The sequence below is a fragment of the Procambarus clarkii genome, chromosome 65 (genome assembly GCF_040958095.1).
Source record: "Procambarus clarkii isolate CNS0578487 chromosome 65, FALCON_Pclarkii_2.0, whole genome shotgun sequence".
Taxonomy (NCBI): Eukaryota; Metazoa; Arthropoda; class Malacostraca; order Decapoda; family Cambaridae; genus Procambarus; species Procambarus clarkii.
The window spans coordinates 18,183,995-18,210,493 of NC_091214.1; the positions used below are offsets into that span (position 1 = coordinate 18,183,995).

The window sequence follows — 26,499 nt, forward strand, 5'->3', positions numbered from 1 at the left end:
TGGAATAAGAATATAATATTGTATATTATAATACATTATAATGTATTATATTACATACATTCAAAATGCGTTACAAACAAAATGTTGGATTTCTAGATAGAGCTAGTACATGCTAGGCCTAAAGGTTGCCACACACAGGCTGGCGACGACGCGGTTTAGGCTATTAAGTATTCATTCTTTTTTATATAGGTGGATACAAATCCAACTGTTTTCGATTATTACAAATTTAGAAACAACTTTAAAATCCACCTGAAGAGGATCATCAAGGCAAATGGGTGGGGTGAGGGACCTTTAACAAGCCGCCGGCTTCCTGTCCTCGTCGAGGCCACTAGCGTTATAGTGATCCTCAGGTAAATCAGGAATATCAGGTAAATTACTGGTTGGTCAGTGAACTACGTAATGACCTTAATAACCCTTTAGAGGATGGTAAGCCTTTACGGCCAACACCAAACGCCCGTAGACACTCAGCCAATGAACAATTACCCCTATAAGACCAGGTGAAACTTTTAGCGAACAGTATCAGTGTGAACAACTATCAGTGTGTTCACATTACAGATAATGGACGTTATACGCACTCTGACCAATGACAGTAATGGTCTAAGTCATGTCTTGCCCAATAAGGACTAGAGCAACTTCTAAATGGAGAGTAATGTAATAGAGTTGATCTGTATGGTGCAGTCCATTATCAACCTTATCATATTCCGCGGCAACACAGGTTTGTTTCCTGATACATCTGTTCACAGGATACGTTTGTTTCCTGATACATCTGTTCACAGGATACGTTTGTTTCCTGATACATCTGTTCACAGGATACGTTTGTTTCCTGATACATCTGTTCACAGGATACGTTTATTTATTTATTCATTTACTTATTTATTTATATACAAGAAGGTACATTGGGTTAGAGAGAATACATAGTATAGTATTTACAATCTTGTAAAGCCACTAGTACGCGCAGCGTTTCGGGCGTTTCTGCGTTTCGCAGCACTGCGTTTCGGGCACTCGGAACATGTTCCAAGTAGCACGGGCTATGGTGCAACCCATGGTGAGCCCATAACTTACCTGGCACAGGAGCGGAGATGAGGAAGACTGATGAAGATTAAGCCACCCAAAAGGTGGCACGTGCATGAATAGCCCGTAAGTGGTGGCCCTTTTGAGCCATTACCAGTATCAAGAGCTGATACTGGAGATCTGTGGAGGTGCGAATGCACCCTGCGTGACGGTTGATGTCTCCCGTGGGAATAACAGATTGATGATTGATGAAGATTAAGCCACCCAAGAGGTGGCACGGGCATGAATAGCCCGTAAGTGAAGGCTCTTTTGAGCCATTACCAGTATCAAAAGATGATACTGGAGATCTGTGGAGGCGCAACTGCACCCTGCGTGACGGGAGATGTCTCCCGGACCAAGTGGTGACCAAATGGTGGGAATAACAGCCGCTTCCTTCTATTAATATGCGTGTCTTGCGTCCTGCTGGTTAGGGTTTCCTGTTGACAATTCCTGGGAGTTTGCATCATTGGATTTTCCCGTCGTGGATCACAGCAATTTTTCTGTTGCTTTTTAGACTGATTTTAATAATCAGTTGTGAGTCGTGTGTAAACCGTTTTTCATTTATAAACAGGGGGTTTGGCGGGTGCATGGAATCTCTTTTGGGTCTTTGGAGGACGGGCTGCACGAGTAGGTAAACTTGTTTACAGTGAACAGTAATAAAGTGATTCACTCAAGGTGATGGTGAAGCCATTTAGAGACAAATGGTATACACTAAAAGTGGTGGCGAAACTTCACGCAGTGTCAATATAGTGTGGTGGGGATATTGCAAGATTGTTGAGCACTGTGCACTAATTAATGGTTGTATATAGATAAGGGAATATAGTGATAAAGCTGTACACTTTCGAGGATAGTGGAATATAGTGACTAAATACCAGAACAGGTTGAGGGCCACAGGGCTAACAACACTGCAAACCAGTCATGACAGAGCGGCTCTCATCGAAACGTTCAAAATACTGAACAATCTGGAGGATGTTGACCCGGACAATTTCTTCAAAAGGTCAGATGTAACACAAACAGGGAGCAACGGTGTCAAGCTCAACAAGCCACAATGTAGGACTGGAAACAGGAGATGTTTTTTCACCTACAGGGTTATTAACCAGCCTGTCCTCCAAAGATCCAAAGTCCATTCCATGCACCCGCCAAACCCCCTGTTTATGAATGAAAAACGGTTTACATACGACTCACAACTGATGACAGTCGAACTCTTCCCGAACAAGTGCTTCACTGATGACTTTTGTTCGAATCAGAATGCTGTAAAGGCTTCACCCACATACTACAAATAAAAAATAATCGCCAACAGAACCTAAACACCTAACCTAACCAGTTCCTAAATATGCACAATATGCTAATATATACTAATATTAATCTATATTTGATAAAATTCCTGTTTTAAATGAAAAGCATGTTAAAATTGATGAATGCGTCTGTGGGGTCGACCGCTGGATGGAATGGACTTGGTCCGAGGACGGGTTGAATAAACCCATGGAACAGCCTACCCGCCGAATTCGTAAATGCCAATACTATGCTGAACTTTAAAGTCCAGCTTGAAAAAAAGCATCAGGGCACATGGGAGACCTTTGACAAGCCGCCGGCTTTCTATCCTTATCGAGGTCACTAGTGTTAGTGGCTTCAGGTAAATTAAATTCAGGTAATTATTAATTCAGGAATTAAATTAAATTCAGATTAATTATTAATTCAGGAATTAAATTCAGGTAAATGGTGAATAAGAAGTATAGTTAAGGTTATAGTGCAGCAACTGCATGTATATTTTATACAGCTACTTCACCTGAATTTACATGTGAGCCACTTGCATTTTAGTGGCCTCGACGAGGACAGAAAGCTGGCGGCTTGACTAAGGTTCCCCCATTTGTTAAGATTAGGTAATATAGCTACTAATTAATACCAGCATCTGGGATCAAAACAGCTGAACACACAGCTCATGTAACATAGATCTGATTTCAACAGGATTTAAAATGCTCGACAGTAATGCCTTAATTAAAATTCTAGTGTTTTCTAGAGTTCAACCACAAGTGACGTCATTGTCGCTTGACGTTTTCGTCTCCTTCCAACGCTACGGAAAATAATACGCAAGCAATAGATACTTGTAAACACAAGAGATTATTGCGATAAAACTGTCCTTTGTATAAACTGAACAATATTTACGCATTTTTGCGTAATGTATATATATGTATTATATATATATATATATATATATATATATATATATATATATATATATATATATATATATATATATATATATATATATATATATATATATATTCTAGTAGGATAATTTTAAAATTGAGTTTGAGATTTTACTTGTGGCTACATGTTTATTGACTACATTAATTACCGATGTTAAGTGACTGAATTCTGTGAATATGTTTGTGCCCCACTACGTTTACTAAAGTAGTAAACGTAGTTCTGTGTAGTTAAAGTACATGTTCAGATATTTGAATCCTCGTCTGCGCACGCTTCATTTATCATAATGGCCCAGAGTAATTATAATATAATGAAAGTATGAAACAAGCGTTAGAAACAAAGGTTTGCAACGTCTACTTGAGCGATATTACGAGGGTAATTTTGCCAAGATTCCTCGTGAGATTTGCAGGAATGAAGATGTGTATTTATATTTTTCCCCCCATGGCTACAAGAGAGATACAACACCTGGCATTAATGAATTGTTAGTGTTTAGTTGCAAGATTCAAAAATCAAAATGTGTTTTAAGACATTTATTTGGAAAACACAACTGCTCCATACAAGGGGAAGACTTGACAACTGGCCATTATGTGCCACCGGAGGTAGGGGTCACGACCTTATGTCTGAGACGTGGCAGTGGGCTTATGCTAGCTGAGATGACCTCATGTAGGTAGGCTGTGGTGGTGACCACCCGTGTGGGCCGAGGAGACGACCTCGTGTGGGCCGAGGCGACGACCACCTCGTGTGGGCCGAGGCGACGACCACCTGGTGTGGGCCGAGGAGACGACCTCGTGTGGGCCGAGGAGACGACCTCGTGTGGGCCGAGGAGACGACCTCCTGTGGGCCGAGGAGACGACCACCTCGTGTGGGCCGAGGCGACGACCTGGTGTTGGTTGGAGATCACAACCTTTTTTCAGGCATGGGTTATGTTTTGTGAGCGTAGGTCATGACCTCGTAGGTGGAGGTCACATCATCTGGTCCAGGTACAATACCTCTGTTGGTCTTGTATTATGATCTATTCTTGTGCAGACAAGGAATATTCTTGTACAGGGGCATGGGGGTATTCTTGCGCAGGGGCATGGGGGGAATTCTTGTACAGGAACATGGGGTATTCTTGGGCAGAGACATGGGGGTATTCTTGGGCAGAGACATGGGGTATTCTTGTGCAGAGGCATGGGGTATTCTTGCGCAGGGGCATGGGGTATTCTTGTGCAGGGGCATGGGGGTATTCTTGTGCAGGGACATGGGGGTATTCTTGTGTAGGGGCATGGGGAATCCTTGGACAGGGACATGAGGAATTCTTGTGCCGGGGCATGGGGCTATTCTTGTGCAGGGGCATGGGGTATTCTTGTGCAAGGACATGGGGTATTCTTGGGCAGAAACATGGGGTATTCTTGGGCAGGAACATGGGGTATTCTTGTGCAGGAACATGGGGTATTCTTGGGCAGGGGCATGGGGTATTCTTGTGCAGGGGCATGGGGTATTCTTGTGCAAGGTCCTCCAAGGTGCAAGTATTCCATCACTACCCTCTATGGTCGTAAGGCGTGTTGGTTGTCGTACCTGTAAAGGTACAGAAGTCTTCACAAGTCTTCTCAGACTTCTCTACTGTGGGGGACACAGACCTGGCCTAGCCGAGGTTCTTATTGCTCTTGTGCGTGTCCTCGAACTGGTCGCCCTGGGGGCCCTCTGGGTCTGTGTGGCTCTGACGTCAAAAGGTTCGTGGAGTTCTGATTGGTTAACGTCCGTCTTCAGTTTGAGGGGCTGACAATTCTTGTGCAGGATCTTGGTCTATTCTTGAGGAAGTTGTATGGCGCCTACTTCGTGTATCACACTGCTGTTGCTGTCTGAATTCTTGTTCATCAAGACCTGTCAGTGAGGTGATGACGGTACGTTTTCGATGTGTGTTGATGTGACACCCTCGTCTGTCCCTATTATCATTTCGTGCAGCACCTTTGGCCCTGGAGAGGCAGCGCTCTAGGCCCTAGAGAGGCATCACCCTAGGCACTTGGAGAGGTAGCACCCTCGGCCATAGAGAGGCAGCACCCTAGGCCCTGGAGAGGCAGCACCCTCGGCCATAGAGAGGCATCACCCTAGGCCCTGGAGAGGCGGCACCCTCGGCCATAGAGAGGCAGCACCCTAGGCACTTGGAGAGGTAGCACCCTCGGCCATAGAGAGGCAGCGCCCTAGGCACCTGAAGAGGTAGCACCCTCGGCCATAGAGGCAGCGCCCTAGGCCCTGGAGAAGCAGCGGCCCTTGAGGAAGCCCCAGCCTGTAAACGTGGGTAGGATTGGTACCAGTCGTGTCCAGCTCCATCTGCAATACCAAAACAAATGCCGTCAATCATCATGCATATAGTTTACATACATTCAATATGTTGGCTTTGGCCAACATAAGGTTCATACCCATTCATCTACCCAAAAAGAGGCAAGAGTGAAGAAGATCGTCAGTTCGGTGCCGCTCCGGGACTCGAAGTCTGGGTGACTGCAATAAACCATTACGTCACCTGAATACAATGCGGGAGCAGAAATAGTGTGACATTATGAAAGAACATCTTTGTCTTGAAGAGCACAAAGGTCAGCCACTGAAAGTATGACATCTTCTGAACATTGTCTGCTGTGTGAAGGACACCTACCTCCTGATGGCGTGCATGCCGAAGGGGAGGTCATAGCAGGACTGGTCGAGAGCACCGGCTGTCCCCGGTAATTGTGTCTCCAGCTGAGCCCTCCACTCCACCATCCCTCGCTCCTCCAGCGTCCCTGGAGACACCAGAGCTCATAATAACCGGCTTATGATATGAAAACTCATACAGAGTCATACCTGATCTATTGACATCTGCACCATAACAGATGTATAGGTTGCAGTATATATTTAGGAACATCAGTGTTATTCCAAGTTTACCTTGGAGCAGAGAGAGAGAGAGAGAGAGAGAGAGAGAGAGAGAGAGAGAGAGAGAGAGAGAGAGAGAGGGGGGGGGGGGTACCGACTGATACCTACCAGGTACAGTGTTGTCGAGGAAGAAGCCAAGACAACCACCCACAAACATGGAGGTTTTCAGGAGGACGGACACTACTTGGTCCACCGCTGGCACCGATGTCTGGATGATGGCCGCGTTCTCTGGCTTCTGCATCCACTGTGGACCACGAAGTCACGGGGTTAGTGGGCTAATGTGTGGCCCATATATATATATACATACAGAATTATCTACAATTTTAATACACCCCCACATGCCTAGTTACTCACCATGGGCAAGGCTATGCCGAAGAAGAGGGAAAACCCGAGAACGAAGAGGTTCCTGGAGGAGTTGAGGTCGATGTACTGGAGAGTGGAGAGACCAACGGAGGTGATCATGGCGAAGACGACGCAGAAGATGCCGCCTATGATGGGCTCTGGGATAGTGATGAAGAGGGCGCCCACCTTGCCTATCAGTCCACAGCCCAGCATGATGGCTGCGCTGTACTGGACTACGCGACGACTCCCGACCTGTCAACAACACATCTTACTGTGTTAATCCTTATCAAAGTTATCGAATCACTCGTACCCCGAGCAAGCTGGGGTACTTTATCCCAGGTTCTAGCATAGCTTCGAATCTTCCTTATGGCTACTACTGATTTTCTTTATCACAGTGACCTTATAAAGAAAGTTAGTACATCCTACTTTAGTGACACTGTCAAACAGCTGAAATATTCTTAGTGACACTATCAAACAAGCTGTGACCTCCTACCTTATAAGTGCGGCACTCAAATAAGTTAGGATACACGGGAGACATCTCCCGTCACGCAGAGTGCAGTCGCACCTCCACAGATCTCCAGTATCATCTATTGATACTGGTAATGGCTCAAAAGGGCCACCACTTACGGCCTATTCATGCCTGTGCCACCTCTTGGGTGGCTTAATCTTCATCAGTCAATCAATCAAATTAGGATATGCCACGTGTAAGTGATGCAGTCAAACGAAACGAGCTGGGATAGCGTACCTTTGTGATGCCGATGGCCCCAACGTTCTGGGAATAGGAGGTAGTACCGCTGCCCGTGCCCCAGAGACCGGCTAGGATTGTGCCCAACCCTTCGATCCAGATGCCCCGGTTAATTGCGTGTTTGGGTGGTGGAGGAGCTCCTGTGGGCGAGCAGTCATGAGGAGGAGAAGGGGTTATAAACCACACTAAAACAGCCAATCACACGCAAGGTCTTCAGAGAAGCCTCATGTCTCTTTCACCAGTTTTCAGTCATCGGTCAGCTAACCAGAACGATCGCTGCTGATGCATAATATCCCCAACCAGTCATTGTGCAACAAGTCAGTTCCTAGAGCGTTCAAACATGTAAATATTTGACCAACAAGTGACCCCCATAGGATCTCTAGGAATCCTATGGACATATCGGACCACCATAGGATCTCTAGGAATCCTATGGACATATCGGACCACCATAGGATCTCTAGGAATCCTATGGACATATCGGACCACCATAGGATCTCTAGGAATCCTATGGACATATCGGACCACCATAGGATCTCTAGGAATCCTATGGACATATCGGACCACCATAGGATCTCTAGGAATCCTATGGACATATCGGACCACCATAGGATCTCTAGGGATCCTATGGTGGTCCCATATGATCCTATGGCTAAATCATCCCCAAATCACAACTTTCTGCACAAACAACAGCTATGGTTAAACACAACTTAGTATAAAGAATTAGATATTAATACAACTTACATAGTTTCTTCTCCAATTTTACCAGAATTTACCCGAGCGGTATCATTTCGAGTGGCCTCGACGTGGACAGGAAATCGACGCTTTATCAAAGGCTTCCATGATCCCCAAGAATTTTTCCAGCTGAATTGTTATCTCTAGTATTTACGGCTTTGGAGTACAGGCGATTCAATGGGTCTATTAACCTCTTGGGGGCAAAAGTATCTCCTGTTTTCTGTTCTTCACTGTAGCTTGTTGAGCTTGAAGCTGTTGCTCCTCATGTGAGTTATTTAGGACCTTTTAAAGAAGTCTTGAATAGTATCTTTGAATTTGTTCAGGACTTTTTAAATGTGTCTGGATGAGATGCTTCGTGCCATGTCTGGTGTTGTTAGTCGTGAGGCCCGCCACCGTGCCTGGTGTGAGAGCTTATACTTACCTCTGGTATCACTTTTGTCATTGTCAGCTCAACGCCTTTTCCAAATAAACCTTTTTCAGCTTTTCCTTTTACAAAGTAAGATGTCTATTTGAAGTTGAGGTTTGAATGCTTTGATACCGTAGTCCAGATGGAGGCGCACCGGAGATCTCTTCTTGAGGTTATCTTGAGATGATTTCGGGGCTTTAGTGTCCCCGCGGCCCGGTCCTCGACCAGGCCTCCACCCCCAGGAAGCAGCCCGTGACAGCTGACTAACACCCAGGTACCTATTTTACTGCTAGGTAATAGGAAAGCTAGGAAAGAAACTCTGCCCATTGTTTCTCGCCGGCGCCTGGGATCGAACCCAGGACCACAAGTCCAGCGTGCTGTCCGCTCGGCCGACCGGCTCCCCGCACAGTTGAATAACCAATTTCTTTGCCTTGAAATCAAAGATTTGTTTGATTTTCGCTAAGGTTTGGCGGATTTTTATTTTTCTTTGCAGCTCCCACGAGTTGAGCAACTAGTAGATTCATAACTTCTAACTCCCTTGCTTTATCAATTTCTTGTTTGATCATGTTGTTGTTGTTAAAGATTTAGCTACTCAGAACGAAGTGTCCATGTAGCACGGGCTATGGTGATCCCGTAAATTGTTTGATCATGTTGTGTTTATTATAATGGGTATTCCTATAATCTACATGTACGGTGGATGAGTGTGGGGGTGGTAGGTGTGCGTGGGTGTGGGTAGTGGGTGTAAGGGTAGTGTGTGTGTGTGTGTGTGTGTGTGTGTGTGTGTGTGTGTGTGTGTGTGTGTGTGTGTGTGTGTGTGTGTGTGTGTGTGTGTGTGTGTGTGTGTGTGCGTGTGTGTGCGTGTGTGTGCGTGCGAGGTGTGCACCCGCCAAACACACACCGAAACTACGCCGTTGGTACAACGTTCGAACAAGTTTTAACACCTCCTAACCAGTTATAACAACCAATATAGCAAGTTGTAACAACGTTATAATACGTCATAAACAGGCTAAGCCAAGATGTAACAACTTTATTACAAGTTGTAACAAGCGGAAATAGAGACAGTTTCGGTTTGTGTTTCCAGGGCAGGAGGTGAGGGCTGGAGGGGGTAGTACTCACCAGCGAGCCTGGCGCAGGCGAAGTAGTCTCCAATACTCTCCACAATGCTGGCCAGGACGCCCGCTAACATGCCCAGCGTCCCAGCCACGCTCACGCTCGGCCAGCCCCACTGACCTGTAAGTCATGCCCCTCTATGTTATCACTCTGCAAGTATGTGCACTCTATAGGCGCTCACTCGCACTCTACAGGCACTCACACGCCCTCTACAGCGCTCACTCGCACTCTACAGACACTCACACGCCCTCTACAGCGCTCACTCGCACTTTACAGGCACTCACACGCCCTCTACAGTGCTCACTCGCACTCTACAGCGCTCACTCGCACTCTGCAGGCTCTCACACGTCCTCTACAGCGCTCACTCGCACTCTACAGACACTCACACGCCCTCTACAGCGCTCACTCGCACTCTACAGACACTCACACGCCCTCTACAGTGCTCACTCGCACTCTACAGCGCTCACTCGCACTCTACAGGCTCTCACACGTCCTCTACAGCGCTCACTCGCACTCTACAGGCTCTCACACGCCCTCTACAGTGCTCACTCGCACTCTACAGGCACTCACACACCCTCTACAGCGCTCACTCGCACTCTACAGCGCTCACTCGCACTCTACAGACACTCACACACCCTCTACAGCGCTCACTCGCACTCTACAGACACTCACACGCCCTCTACAGTGCTCACTCGCACTCTACAGACACACACCCTCTACAGCGCTCACTCGCACTCTACAGACACTCACACGCCCTCTACAGCGCTCACTCGCACTCTACAGGCACTCACACGTCCTCTACAGCGCTCACTCGCACTCTACAGGCTCTCACACGCCCTCTACAGCGCTCACTCGCACTCTACAGACACTCACACGCCCTCTACAGCGCTCACTCGCACTCTACAGGCACTCACACGCCCTCTACAGTGCTCACTCGCACTCTACAGGCACTCACACACCCTCTACAGCGCTCACTCGCACTCTACAGACACTTAATATCTACTCGCTCATCTTCAAGATACACTCATTCATTCCATTTTAAAGGTATACTCATTTACCTTCCATAGGTACCCACTTGCATTCAACATATTGACCATACAGGAGTACTCACAGAACCATGACCCACTCAAGAGGTACTCACAAGGCCGTGGCTCACTCAGAAGTACTCACGGGGGCCACGGTCCATTCAGAGGTACTCACAAGGCCGTGGCTCACTCAGAAGTACTCGCGGGGGCCACGGTCCATTCAGAGGTACTCACAAGGCCGTGGCTCACTCAGAAGTACTCACGGGGCCACGGTCCATTCAGAGGTACTCACAAGGCCGTGGCTCACTCAGAAGTACTCGCGGGGGCCACGGTCCATTCAGAGGTACTCACAAGGCCGTGGCTCACTCAGAAGTACTCACGGGGGCCACGGTCCATTCAGAGGTACTAACAAGGCCGTGGCTCACTCAGAAGTACTCACGGGGGCCACGGTCCATTCAGAGGTACTCACAAAGCCGTGGCTCACTCAGAAGTACTCACGGGGGCGCCACGGTCCATTCAGAGGTACTCACAAAGCCGTGGCTCACTCAGAAGTACTCACGGGGGCGCCACGGTCCATTCAGAGGTACTCACAAAGCCGTGGCTCACTCAGAAGTACTCACGGGGGCCACGGTCCATTCAGAGGTACTCACAAAGCCGTGGCTCACTCAGAAGTACTCACGGGGGCCACGGTCCATTCAGATGTACTCACATGGGTAAGGGAAGCGGAACCAGGGAGACTCGGTGATGATGGTGAGTCTGAGATCAGTCCTCGCGGGGCTGTGAGGCGGCAAGACCTCAGCAGCGGTGAGCGCCCAGCAGGTCAGCCACGCCACCACCACCGCCAGCAGCACCTGCACGATGGCGGCAAGCAATCAGGAAGGCCTTATCGGGAGGAAGCGCCAAGCTATTACGACTATATAGCATTGGGAAGGGGTCAGGATAAGGATTTGGGATGGGATGGGGGGGGAGGGGGGGGAGGAGGAATGATGTCTAGCCACTGGGACGGTCGGGGATTAAACGTCGACCTGCAAGACGCGAGACCGTCGCTCTACCGTCCAGGCCAAGTGGTTTGACGGCAGCGGCTGAGAGGCTTCCAGCACCGAGGAGTCAATGTTCTCAGTGTTGATGACCAAACCACACATCACAAAATGGATAAACGACGACGTTTCGGTCCGTCCTGGACCATTATCAATTCGTTTCGGTCCAGGACGGACCGAAACGTCGTCGTGTCTCCTATTTTCTGTGTGGTTTGGTTATCATATCTTCAACCACGTTATTGTGATAGTTTTCAGTATCTTCCACCTGGTCCAACTTCGTTGCCACAAGGAATTAACTGGCAGTTATAACACAAGGCGCTCAGTCACCGATAGTGCATGCTGGCTGTGCATGATAGAACTAATTTAAAACACTGTCACTCAAGGACCTCTAAGGATTATTATTTTCACACTACAACCTATTCATCTCACATCACTCTGCTCGAAGCATTTCAGTAGCCTAACCCGTCCTTTCACAACTTTAGTGTTAATCTATAATAAGTTAAGTAAATGTTATTTAACATTGAAAAATGACTGCTTAGAACATTACATAACACAATGACGTCACTAAAATTAACCAACTGTTGTGTTTCTGAGTCGATGACGTCAGGGTATATAATTACCAAACACATTCAGATATAATTACGAGAATGAACTTAAAGATGAGTTCGTACTTCAAGAGTTTGAACACATGAACTCACACATCCAGAGCAACTCCACATCCAGAGTAACTCCACACAGAGAGCAATCTCACATACATAGCAGCCACAGCAGCCCCACACACCCACAGCAGCCCCACACACCCACAACAGCCACCCACACCCACAACAGCCACACACACCCACAACAGCCACACACACCCACAACAGCCACCCACACCCACAACAGCCACACACACCCACAACAGCCACACACACCCACAGCAGCCACACACACACCCACACACACCCACACACACCCACAACAGCCACACACACACCCACAACAGCCTCCCACACCCACAGCAGCCACCCACACCCACAACAGCCACACACACACCCACAACAGCCACACACACACCCACAACAGCCACCCACACCCACAACAGCCACACACACACCCACAGCAGCTACACATACACCCACACACACCCACAACAGCCACACACACACCCACAACAGCCTCCCACACCCACAGCAGCCACCCACACCCACAACAGCCACACACACACCCACAACAGCCACCCACACCCACAGCAGCTACACATACAAGCAACAAAAGCAACAAAGACTTACTGGGAAAAGTTTGAAGACGTAAACATTGACCCTGGTGAAGCCTCGGGCCCTGGACCACGTGAGGCCCGGGACCCCGACCTGGCTCAGGTACTGAGAGAACACTACCAACAACACTATCGTCCTGGGGGAGGAACACGCCTCAGTGTTGGCACCTCTTGTTGTCTCCCTCATATATATTCAGGCAAGCAAAGCTTAATATACAATTTTAATGTATTATTCAACCTCTGTTATCGTGAAGATACAATATATATTGTACATGAGTATAGCAATTGTGTAGAGTGGAAGCCGGTGACGCAAGAGAGAGTGAAGGAGCTAGTGACTTACAGCGAGGAGATGCCCCAGTGGGAGGCGGCCTTGTCGGCAGCGACTCTGAAGAGGGAGAACCCGATGAGGGTGATGGTGGGCACGACCACCAGAGGGGAGATCCAGCGCAGCAGACCGCCAACAGCACCTGCAACTACTATTCCCGCCTCAATCTCACATGACAAACGCACAATTTCACATCTGATCTATAACACACGGGAGACATCTCCCGTCACGCAGGGGTGCAGTCGCGCCTCCACAGATCTCCAGTATCAGCTTTTGATACTGGTAATGGCTCAAAAGGGTCACCACTTACGGGCTATTCATGCCCGTGCCACCTCTTGGGTGACTTAATCTTTATCAATCAATCTTGATCTATAATAGATCCTAAAACCTACCCATGAACCCCTCACCCCGACCTAATTAACCTCTGCTTAATATATTCTTCGATTATATCCCATAACGTAATCCTGAACAAAATTAATCCACGATATGCTTCTTGTTTGAATTTGCCGCGGCGGTCACCAACGCCATCTATGTAAACAGAGACGTAGGACGCCCGACACGCTTCCTACAGTCATAGTTATGTAGACAATAAGTATTTCACCGCTATAAATATTAATCAAAGCGATATCAGTAGGTGGTGGATTTGTGTGTATCTTCGTCAACTGACCGGTGCAGCCTACGACCACCTGGAAGACGGCGGCCAGACAGATGGCGCCTTGGACCTCCCGCATGCGTATCTGCCACAGGTTGGTTCGTTCTTCATACGTCAGAGAGTCGAGGACCTCGTCAGGCGGACAGGGCAGAAGGGTCAGGATGGCCAAGATGGGGCCCAGGAATCCGTGTGTGGCTCCTTGTACGATGGGCAGTCTGGAGAACACAACAGGTGCGAGAGAGAAAGAGCAAGTAAGTAATATATAGCAAGGTACATCAAATAATTTCAAGTATGAACATTTACTAGATTTTGTAACTTCTGATGACCCAATTTATTACATCAGTTTAGTGACGTTGGTAACGCTTGAGAGGACGGAATGGGCACACATACCTGACGCCGAAGACAGTCTGGAGGAAGGGTGACGATGCCGCTGACGAAGATGACGGTAGAGGCGATGGCGCCTCTGGCGGGGTCGTTAGTGGCCATACACATGAGAGGCGTGAGCAGGTAGGGGATACTAACAGTCGACTCCACCATCATCAGGTAGTGCTTGGGAGGGGGACGGAGAGGCTGCTTAAATATATATATTATACCACTCAACGGTCAGGTCAAAATTATACTCATTTTAGGGAAATTTGTGAGACGGGTTTAGTGATAGTGATTCAGAATTAGCTGGTTGACCAGACCACACTAGAAGGTGAAGGGACGACGACGTTTCAGTCCGTCCTGGACCATTCTCAAGTCGACTGTCTATATCAACAACCCCAACATTAGCAGTATACTAATTCAAATATGTTAATTCACAAACCTACACAAATTCAGCGTTACAATATTTAAACTATAATACTACATTACATGACTATAAGGCATTTCAAAGATAATTTTGAAACGCCTGAGAACAGCTGGTGGTAGCAGACGAGAGCATAAAAGGTTCGGTGAAATTGGAGTCTCGTTGTCGGACACAGGCTTATAGAGATAACCCTAGCCAAGGACTGGCCATTACCCAGGATGCAACCTACAATACGTGACTAGACGAGGAGTCACAATAACGTGGCTGAAGTATGTTGACCAGACCACACACTAGAAGGTGAAGGAATCACAATCTACTTGAGAATGGTCCAGGACGGACCGAAACTTCGTCGTCCCTTCACCTTCTAGTGTGTGGTCTGGTCAACATAGGTGACTAGCCACCGGGTATACCAAGTTACCGCCAGTGAACCCATAGGCACTGGGAGTTAGGGAACGTTCAAACGTCTCAACCTCTGCCAGGGATTGACACACAGGACCAATTGGTCACCAACTCAATGATTGATTGATTTATGAAGATTAAGCCACCCAAAAGGTGGCACGGGCATGAATAGCCAGTAAGTGGTGGCCCTTTTGAGCCATTACCAGTATCCAGAGCTGATACTGGAGATCTGTGGAGGTGCGACTGCACCCTGCGTGACGGGAGATGTCTCCTGTCACAACCCAATGCAATTTCTTTCTTTATTATGCACCCCATACCTATCCCGCGGGCGGTGTTGCAATGGGTTACAGAGGCATATAATCGGTTCAGGAACTGAACCCTCTAGTTGGTTTAGCTAAGCAAATAACAACTCGTCCTCTCGAATGTATACGTCATCGCAATTTGATGTATAAATTCCCAACAGCCAAAATAAGATGTAGTATAAATCACAGCAGCTCGCAGAACAGACGGATTGTCACGTTTTCTACTCGTGGGTCTTTGGTTAGGTTAGGTTAGGTTTGACATTTTAGTACATCATGTTTAAGACGTGAGAGCTGGAGACGACGGGGTGGGTTATGAACAAGCTGCTCAACCTACAGGATTATAACACCTGTGTCAATATAGTTGCCTCTAACTGATCAACAACTGTAATCAGGCGCTAAATTAATGACCTGTGACCCGTGAAGATGACATAATGACCAAGATATCAGCCCCTGACCTAGGGCCGCGGAGGGGAAGGTTGGGGGGAGGAGGGAGGGAGGTAGGGTGTGGTGGGAGGGGGGAAGCACTCACCTGGAGACCAAGGACGAGACAGGTGTACCACGGAGGGTTGTCCTCGACGGTGTAGAGCAGCTGGTTCTGGGAGTCCTCCACCACCAGGGCCTCACTCGACTTGGCAACCTCCGTCTTGCTGGTGGGCGGAGAATCCTCATCCACCTCCTCCCGCCCACCGCCGCCCCCACCGCCCACTGCCACACCCTCCATCTGTAGGATAAATAATACAATAACAGTTATGTAGTAGAGCAACAATGTTCAAAGCACAAATGATCAGTTAAATTGTTATTTCTCGTTTAGTGCAGGGAAGGGAAAGTGAAGAGAAGGTGGTGTAGGGGAGAGGGGGAGGTGGTGTAGGGGAGAGGGGGAGGTGGTGTAGGGGAGAGGGGGAGGTGGTGTAGGGGAGAAGGGGAGGTGGTGTAATGGAGAGGGGGAGGTGGTGTAGGAGAGAGATGACCAGACAGTTTCCTTGACGTTGGGTTCGGAGCTCAAGTCACCATCACCCACACAGCCTTCCAGTGTTGACACACCAACTTGCTGGAGGCGGCGAGACGTGAGTACACACACACACACACACACACACACACACACACACACACACACACACACACACACACACACACACACACACACACACACACACACACACACACACAGTACCCAAATGAGCCACAGAGACATTAGAAAGAACTTTTTCAATGTCAGAGTAGTTAGTAAATGGAATGCACTAGGACGTGATGTGGTGGAGGCTGACTCCATACACAGTTTCAAATGTAGATATGATAGAGCTTGAGAAGCTCAGAAATCTGTACACCAGTAAATTGACGGTTGAGAGGCGGGACCAAAGAGCCAAGGCTCAACTCCCGCAAGCACAACTAGGTGAGTACAAATACATTTTTGTGCCTCGCGGCTGAGTTAACAGCGCTCGGGGGTCTTAGTCCTAAGGGCCCGAGTTCGATTCCCAGCCGAGGCAAAAACAAATCAGCAGTTTCTGTCATCCTGGCGTCCCCTGTTTACCTAACAGTAAACAGGTACCTGGGAGTTAGACAGCTGCTACGGGCTGCTTCCTGGGGATGTGTGTGTGTGCGTGAGACAGAGAGAAATATATGTAGTAGACATAATAGAGGAAAAAATAGATTGGTAAGAAAGGCGGGGTCCAAGAGCTAATTGCTCGATTCTGCAGTCATAAACAGTAAATACAAATAGTAAATACACACACAAACTGCTGTAATTAACTGGCAAAAAATATATTGCACACAATTCTTTGTACTTAAGTGAACCGTGAGTGTTGGGCTGACCCCGAGATCAGCTGACTGGTGGCCTGTGACGTCATGAGTTACATCAGCTGACTTGTGACGTCATGAGTTACATAAGCTGACTGGTGGCCTGTGACGTCATGAGTTACATCAGCTGACTTGTGACGTCATGAGTTACATCAGCTGACTGGTGGTCTGTGACGTCGTGAGTTACATCAGCTGACGTGTGGCTTGTGACGTCATGCACCATGACGTTAATATTACAGTAATTTGTACATTATTTTCCCACTAGCTTATCAATTAGTATAAATTTATTCGGAGAAATCTAGCCAATTTGTAATTAAAGCTAAGAGGCTCAAAGAACCATCTGGCTATTGCATGACATGGAATGTAAACCCATTATCCTCACGCCCAGTAGGTCACAATAGCCTGCTTGAACATAAGCAGCCTAATCCGAACATCGGATAAGGAATTAATATGGCGAGGTTTCTCTCCATTCTGGACGTTGACGCTCCATTTGTTTTTTTCCTGTGTTGTACGGGTAAGGTTTATTATCGTTAGAAAGTTGTAAACAAAGCCGCCAAAGATTGAGAAAAGATGTACAGGTTCGTAAGTGTTTGCGTATCTTCTTCGTGAATCTGGCCCCTGCATACTGCTGATAGTAACCCAGGTGGGTTCGTTCTCCGACTTATAAATCAGCAATTCCGGGTTTGAATCCCGCGGGCGGGAGAGAAATGGTTGGGGGGCATGTTTCCAAGCCTACCACCTGTCGTGGTACGAAATGATAGGCTTGGTTGTGTAAAGACTAATAATAATTAACAACAGCCCTTCAATGACCCTGTTATACCCCAGATCTATAATATTTTACCCCCACATCTAAAATATTTTATGCATTAGTAAAAGACCTATCATCAGTGAATTTATTGTAAATACATAAATGCTGTAATTATTTTGTGTAACCAGCTGACACTATAAGGTGTGCAGGTTAGACGTAACGGTTAATGTAAAACTCTCCGTCAAGGTCTGATAAAGACCTTTTGTGCCCTCTGTATTTTTTTTTGCGCTACCGCTCACAGGATAAGTATGGGGTGCACAATAAACTAGCACTAGCCTCTGACAGAAACAATGAAATGTTGTGTGGGGGTTGCATCCTGGGGAGGGTCAGTAGTTCCACCTTGGGGGAACCCTCCATATAGACCTATAGTTTGTACAGACTCTTCGTTCCAGACAAAATAAATTATTTATTATATTGCAACTACCAGTTATTCTCATGTTGACGTACAGCAGATGTAGTTTACCTCGGCAGCACCGAGTAACTTTGAAACAGAGATTGGCAAGTTTGGCAAGTTGTGAAGGGTTTGAAGGGCCGCCTGGAGCGAAAACTGCGTCTCCAGTGATTGCAGCTCCAAGTCAATAGATCACCGTGAGACCGGCTACTGGAACCAGCTGATTTTCACAAGTCCGACCACTTTTACGTATGTAGCTTAGCCTAGCATTTTAAAAGCACTACACTCATTTTTCTTCTAGCAATGTATTTGTTGTCATTTTATTAATTCTGCTAGAATTTACCTACTTCAATTATCTGTTAGATTAAGGACCTGCCCGAAACGCTGCGCGTACTAGTGGCTTTACAAGATTGTAAATACTATGCTATGTATTCTCACAAACCCAATGTACCTTCTTGTATATAAATAAATAAATAAATAAATAAATAAATAAATAAATCACCTTCTGTGGTTGATTGTTCAATAATTCCTTGAACTGTATGGTTGACAAATCTCTCACCCTGTCCATGGAGGACAGAAGAAAATATATACATGCTGGTTAGCATGGTAAATGTATGGCCACGTCTGTGGTAGAAAATAATAATAATAATAATAAAAAAACTTGGACCGATCGCTTCAGCGACTAACTCCATTCATGCAGGTCGGCGTTCAATCCCCCAACGTTAAGTTGGACAACGTTCCGTATCTCCGTCCACCATATATCCCAGCGCTTATCCTATCCTTTTATCCCTTCCATGTCCTATATAGTCATACTGGCTTAGTGCTCTACGCTGATAATTCTTCTTTTGTTATTTAGTCTCACCTTTTCCTAGAACACGAGCAGATAATAGTTGTATCCAGGTACCCAGTTATTTTGGGGGGCACACGAACAAAACTAGCGAAAAAAAGTGCCCAAGAGTAACCGCCTGCCCGGGATTCGAACCCAGGTCGTTCTCGCTTGTGAGGCAAGCTAGTGAAGGCGCCACACTACAGGGCGTTGTCCCCGGGGCCAGGGAGCTACAGCATAATATATACATGTATTAATACAGTAATAAAGGTCCTTTCTCCTGGTAAGAGGCAGAGAGGGGAATTGGAGTTAATTTTGTTTAATCTCCAGTAAAATTGTGTGTGTGGGTGGTAGTGTTGTGGTGAGGGTGTGTGGGGGTGGTAGTGTTGTGGTGAGGTGTGTGTGGTTGGTGGTAGTGTTGTGGTGAGGGGTGTGTGGGGTGGTAGTGTTGTGGTGAGGGTGTGTGTGGGTGGTAGTGTTGTGGTGAGGTGTGTGTGGGGGTGGTAGTGTTGTGGTGAGGTTGTGTGGGGGTGGTAGTGTTGTGGTGAGGTGTGTGTGGGGGTGGTAGTGTTGTGGTGAGGTGTGTGTGGGGGTGGTAGTGTTGTGGTGAGGTGTGTGGGGGTGGTAGTGTTGTGGTGAAGGTGTGTGTGGGGGTGGTAGTGTTGTGGTGAGGGTGTGTGGGGGTGGTAGTGTTGTGGTGAGGTGTGTGTGGGGGGGGTGGTAGTGTTGTGGTGAGGTGTGTGGGGGTGGTAGTGTTGTGGTGAGGTTGTGTGGGGGTGGTAGTGTTGTGGTGAGGTGTGTGGGGGTGGTAGTGTTGTGGTGAGGTGTGTGTGGGGGGTGGTAGTGTTGTGGTGAGGTGTGTGTAGGTGGTAGTAGTAAGAGGTGTGTGTGTGTGGGTGGTAGTCCAGGACTATTTCTCATGGTAATTAGCAGAAGGAGGGAGGAAGATAATATTTTCCGCCTTTCACAACTCCTACTCCTTCCTCATGGTCCTGCCTCCTGCCTACTCCTGCCTCATGGGCGAGTTCAGGGTAACAATGGCTACCAGCGCCAACACATCTACACACGTACCAGTGACATTACGGGCTCACCATAGCCCGTGCTACATGGACACTTCGTTCTGAGTAGCTAAATCTAAAACAACATCAGCCAGTGACATAGGGATCCAGAGACAAAAACAAAACAAATCACTTGATAATTATCACACGATTTAATAAAGAACGGACCGAAACGTCGTCACTTCTTCCCTTTCTGATGTATGGTTTGGCTGTCATATCTTCAGCCACGTTATTGGGACTCGTCGTCTGCAAATCTCCGAATGGTTACAATTGGCTCTTGTGTTCCTCTCTCTAGTTCCTCTCTCACAGAAGGAACCAAGGAGAGCCAGTCATAGGATTATAACCCGAGGAGGAAGGTTTGAGTCATGATGCAAAGTCATGTGACTTCTCGGTTACCGAACACGTGTCTTGTGGTCTGACACTATACCTGCCACCACCTGCGGTCCGCTCCAAGCAGCAGCCTAGTGGACCAAACTCTCACACGTCAAGCCTGGCCTCGGGCCGAGCAGGGGAGGAGAAGAACTCCCAGAACCCCATCAACCAGGTATCAACCAACCTCTCTTACTCTCCCTGCCACCACCACTCTGCCACCAACAGTCAACCAACAACCAGTCACCGCACCTCTGCCACCACAAACGATCCCACAGAGTGCCAGTCACTGTTGTAATCGACAGTGTTGCAACAACACCAACAAAGACACATTCAAGGAACTGTTTGCAATTTTTGCAATTGCACAGTTACACTTGGCAAGCATAGCAAGTAAGCAACTCTGCAATAGACCTACTAGCCAATTTATGTCAGGTCCTATTTAAATATACAATGCTATGCGAATCCTATTTTTAAATCGTACAAAAACAATTATCTTTAATAATGCCAGCTAGTAATGTATTGCCCTCGTCTTATTACCTTATTGGAAAACCAATTTTTCTATATCGTTTAAATCAGGATTTCTTCTATTACAACCATTATTATAATTTGTGATGTAATTCATGTCCCTGTTGTAACTATACTCTGTCCTCCGCTTCTGGAGAGGCTACTTCAAGTAGCCTCTCCAGAAACTTTGAGAGGCTACTTTGAGTAGCCTCTCCAGAAACTTTGAGAGGCTACTTTGAGTAGCCTCTCCAGAAACTTTGAGTAGCCTCTCCAGAAACTTTGAGAGGCTACTTTGAGTAGCCTCTCCAGAAAGCTCCAGAAATCCTTATAAATCGAGAGGATTTGTGTCCATTATATAATATATCATTCAAATGTCAGAGCATAACTAGCCGAGGCCTTAATATTATTGAAGGATATAATTGAGGAATAATGCCTGCTTCTATATAAAAAAATCAACTATATTATTTGACCTATTGTGTGGAATCATATATTAGTCTGGGTACGTTAACCATAGACCTAGAGTACGATAACCAGCCTCAAGGTTGTGTAACAATCACGTGACGTCAATGTTCGTCTCGACAGGAAGAGAAAGTTGGACAAGACGCTCCAGTGTATAGATCACACAGTTCCCCTCAAGGCTACGAGTAAGCAAGAGAGGACCTGGAAGGTGCAGGCGTCACTGTATACACTGAGGGGTGGAGTGAGGCGCGCCACTGTGGGGGAGGTATACACCTTCACCTCAGTGAGGCGCGCCACTGGGGAAGGTATACACCTTCACGTCAGTGAGGCGCGCCACTGGGGGGGAGGTATACACCTTCACCTCAGTGAGGCGCGCCACTGGGGGGGAGGTATACACCTTCACCTCAGTGAGGCGCGCCACTGGGGGGGAGGTATACACCATCACCTCAGTGAGGCGCGCCACTGGGGAAGGTATACACCTTCACCTCAGGGAGGCGCGCCACTGGGGGGGGAGGTATACACCTTCACCTCAGTGAGGCGCGCCACTGGGGGAGAGGTATACACCATCACCTCAGTGAGGCGCGCCACTGGGGAAGGTATACACCTTCACCTCAGTGAGGCGCGCCACTGGGGGGGGGGAGGTATACACCTTCACCTCAGTGAGGCGCGCCACTGGGGGGGAGGTATACACCTTCACCTCAGTGAGGCGCGCCACTGGGGGGGAGGTATACACCTTCACCTCAGTGAGGCGCGCCACTGGGGGAGGTATACACCTTCACCTCAGTGAGGCGCGCCACTGGGGGGGAGGTATACACCTTCACCTCAGTGAGGCGCGCCACTGGGGGAGAGGTATACACCTTCACCTCAGTGAGGCGCGCCACTGGGGGAGAGGTATACACCTTCACCTCAGTGAGGCGCGCCACTGGGGGAGAGGTATACACCATCACCTCAGTGAGGCGCGCCACTGGGGGAGAGGTATACACCATCACCTCAGTGAGGCGCGCCACTGGGGGAGGTATACACCTTCACCTCAGCTGACGACACCTGCCGCGCACTTGTCAGGTGTCCCTTACTGGCATATTATGAACTTTTAGTTTACTCACCTAGTTGTGCTTGCCACACTGCTTAATTGCGCTTCGCCTCTTTGGTCCCGCCTCTCAACTGTTAATCCAACCTGTCCTCCTTCCAAGAACGTCGCTTTTCGCTGGTATGTGTTGCCCAAGACCAAAAATTGTTGTACTTGAAAATGGAAGCGGCTGGCGAAAGTGACGTACTGTGCTGTTTTCTGTTTTGGGTTCTCTGGTAGGTTAGGATCAGGGGCCAGATTCACGAAAGCACTTACGCAAGCACTTACGAACGTGTAATCTTTTCTCAATCTTTGACGGCTTTGGTTACATTTATTAAACAGTTTACAAGCATGAAAACTTGCCAATCAACTGTTGTTATTGTTATAAACAGCCTCCTGGTGCTTCGGAGCTCATTAACTGTTTAATAATTGGAAACAAAGACGCCAAAGATTGAGAAAATATGTAAGTTCGTAAGTGTTTGCGTAAGTGCTTTCGTGAATCTGGCCCCTGGGCACTTTAAATTTACCGTTTTCTTGACGATGGGCAACCTTAGGAGGACGGGCTGGTCAGTCAACTGGTGTACAGGTTCCTGAGCCTATTGGGCTCTTATCATATCTACATTGGATACTGTGTATGGACTCCGCCTCCACCATATCACTGCCGAGTGCATTCCATTTCTTAACTATTCTGACACGGAAAAGTTGATTTCTAATATCGCTATGGCTCATTTGAGTAGTCAAGCCATCCTCCTGTTTCTATATTGCCTATTGTGACGGTCGTCAATAGTCACGAATTCGTATGTACTTAGCTGTTAGATAGTAGTATACTGACTAGTAAGGAATTCTTTTAAAATAAATGAAGCTAAAAAACAAACTTAAATATTCCTAGGCCTAGTATAGCACACATATGTACTACAGTAGGCCTCAGATATCGTATATTAGGCCTAGGGAGGTTATCAACAATGGGTTCGAGAACACGTCCATTGTACACAAAAATGATTGACTTCATGACGGTTCTTGTAAGCGTGTTCTACTTGCCTAAACGTTCCACATCTTAATTTAATAGATTGTTATGAGCTCCGTCACGATAGCTTAAACCTTTATATCCACTATACTTATACTTCTCATGGCAACCCTTGCTCTACGCCTCTCAAGGGAGATAACGCAACCCGTCCTCTTAAAAATAACGTCACTTTTGGCTCGTAATTTGAAATGAAATCGACTCACAAAAGTGACGTACTGTTCCGTTTTCTGTTTGAGTCGTCCGGCCCTCCTCGGACAGCTTAGAAGAGGAACTTTCAATTAACATTTTTCATAACGTTTTGAAACTTTATAAGAATTTCCTGCCTACCTAACCTATCAGAGGACCCTTAACTTACTGTTGTTGAAAAAAAATCCCCAATTTATTTTCAATTTTTTTTCATTTTCAAATTACGTCCATATTCGGCCATACGGATAAACGGCCAAAAGCGACGTTCTTTTTAAGAGGACAGGTTGCTGCCCAAAACTGCCCAGTATGACTTAGATAAAGTTGACCGTATTGGGGTATACCAACACTGTTCACGTTGCTAGTACGTCTCCTAGATATAAACGGTAACCTGTTGTTCACAAGTAAGTATCAAAAGAAGGCACCACACCGGGAAGGCTATGTAGCACCACTATTGCTCACAAGAAAACACACCAAAGTTTGGTACCTGGGCAAGGTGGAGACATTTGTGCAGTGTTCCTTACCCACAATGCCTCTGTTCACCTTGCGGTAAATAGATACCCTGGAGTTAGTCAGCTGTTGTGGGTTGCATTCTGGGGAAGATCAGTCATTAGCCTAGGGGAGGGGACCTCGATAAGCCTAACACGCTTCCTGTCACAATAAATTACAAATATTTGTGCTATAATCTCTCTAATCCCGAGATTACATTAGAGATCAAAAGTCTCTAATCATTAGAGATCAAGTCTCTAATCATTAGAGATCAAAAGTCTCTAATCATTAGAGATCAAAAGTCTCTAATCCCGTTCTTCTAACAATCTACGAATATAATAAATTCCCAACTAGATAAATAAATAAATTTCTCAACATATTAAGTCAAATATGCTATTGTTTAAAAACAAAAATTAAAATAGCCTACTGCAGTGGCCCTGCCTACCATGTAACATTAGGCCTACTGAACGGAACTTTCCTCCCATGTGCCAGTAGGCCTACTCTAGTATTCCTTATCTTAATGTAAAGCGGTCAAGTCAAATATTAAATCAAACAAAATATTAGTTTAAATTGTGATACATAGGCCCATTAGCGTGTTTTAACTCACCTCAAGTGCTGTTAAATGCATAGTTTAATTAAGACGTTGATGGGAGATACTTTTGAGTATAAGGAGCTGAGATAATGTGTTCCTCAGTGCTGCACAGATGCGATTTGTTGCACAGTTACTCCTTAATGGTGCACAGTTACTCTTTAATGGTGCACAGTTACTCCTTAATGGTGCACAGTTACTCCTTAATGGTGCACAGTTACTCCTTAATGGTGCACAGTTACTCCTCAAGTTCAAGTTCAAGTATGTTTATTGAGACAAGAAAAAAATACATCTCAAAGGGATAGAGTAGCTTAGGCTATTTCTACCCCCCTACCTTTACTCCTTAATGGTGCACAGTTACTCCTTAATGGTGCAGTTACTCCTTAATGGTGCACAGTTACTCCTTAATGGTGCACAGCTACTCCTTACTATTGCACAGATGCTACTTAATGTGGCACAGATATTGCTAAAGGTTGCAAAGATACTACTTAATGTTGTATAGATGTTCCTTCAGTAAATTCTTACGCATTACAGCGATTCCTAATATAGAACGGATTATACATATGCATCAGAGGTGTTCCTTATGCATAATTTATGTATCACAGGTACAATTTAAGTATCACAGTGTTCCTTTGTTAATCCTGGTGTAGTTTTGTGTGGAACAAGTGTTCCTGATGTATTGCTACTGTTACGTAAGTGTTCTAGCGTTCTGTTATCATAGGTCCGTTCTTGTGTTCCTTGGGTTACTTTGACACTCGGTGAAGTTCCACAGTTCCTTGTATCACAATGATGTTCCACAGTTCCTTGTCACAGTGATGTTCCACAGTTCCTTGTGTCACAGCGACGTTCCACAGTTCCTTGTATCACAGTGATGTTCCAAAGTTCCTTGTGTCACAGTGATGTTCCACAGTTCCTTGTGTCACAGTGATGTTCCACAGTTCCTTGTGTCACAGTGATGTTCCACAGTTCCTTGTGTCACAGTGATGTTCCACAGTTCCTTGTATCACAGTGATGTTCCACAGTTCCTTGTGTCACAGTGATGTTCCACAGTTCCTTGTGTCACAGTGACGTTCCACAGTTCCTTGTATCACAGTGATGTTCCAAAGTTCCTTGTGTCACAGTGACGTTCCACAGTTCCTTGTGTCACAGCGACGTTCCACGACGTTCCACAGTTCCTTGTGTCACAGCGACGTTCCACAGTTCCTTGTATCACAGTGATGTTCCAAAGTTCCTTGTGTCACAGTGATGTTCCACAGTTCCTTGTGTCACAGCGACGTTCCACAGTTCCTTGTATCACAGTGATGTTTCAAAGTTTCTTGTGTCACAGTGATGTTCCACAGTTCCTTGTATCACAGTGATGTTCCACAGTTCCTTGTGTCACAGTGACGTTCCACAGTTCCTTGTCACAGTGACGTTCCACAGTTCCTTGTGTCACAGTGATGTTCCACAGTTCCTTGTGTCACAGCGACGTTCCACAGTTCCTTGTATCACAGTGATGTTCCAAAGTTCCTTGTGTCACAGTGATGTTCCAGTTCGTTCCACAGTTCCTTGTATCACAGTGATGTTCCAAAGTTCCTTGTGTCACAGTGATGTTCACAGTTCCTTGTGTCACAGCGACGTTCCACAGTTCCTTGTATCACAGTGATGTTTCACAGTTCCTTGTGTCACAGTGATGTTCCAC

General features: G+C 46.8%; 1 protein-coding gene across 1 annotated transcript; it reads right to left on the reverse strand.

The window, feature by feature from the left end:
• Positions 1 to 3,770: 3,770 nt before the first annotated feature.
• On the reverse strand, positions 3,771 to 25,938 carry LOC123771107 (solute carrier family 23 member 1). Its single transcript, XM_045763440.2, is given in 14 exon segments — positions 3,771 to 5,565; positions 5,885 to 6,008; positions 6,247 to 6,382; positions 6,493 to 6,732; positions 7,226 to 7,365; positions 9,480 to 9,593; positions 11,208 to 11,349; positions 12,807 to 12,927; positions 13,131 to 13,257; positions 13,783 to 13,982; positions 14,158 to 14,183; positions 14,185 to 14,316; positions 15,788 to 15,979; positions 24,837 to 25,938. Coding segments are annotated over 14 exon segments (1,800 nt in total). The 5' UTR covers positions 24,858 to 25,938; the 3' UTR covers positions 3,771 to 5,480.
• Between the last annotated feature and the right edge of the window lie 561 nt (positions 25,939 to 26,499).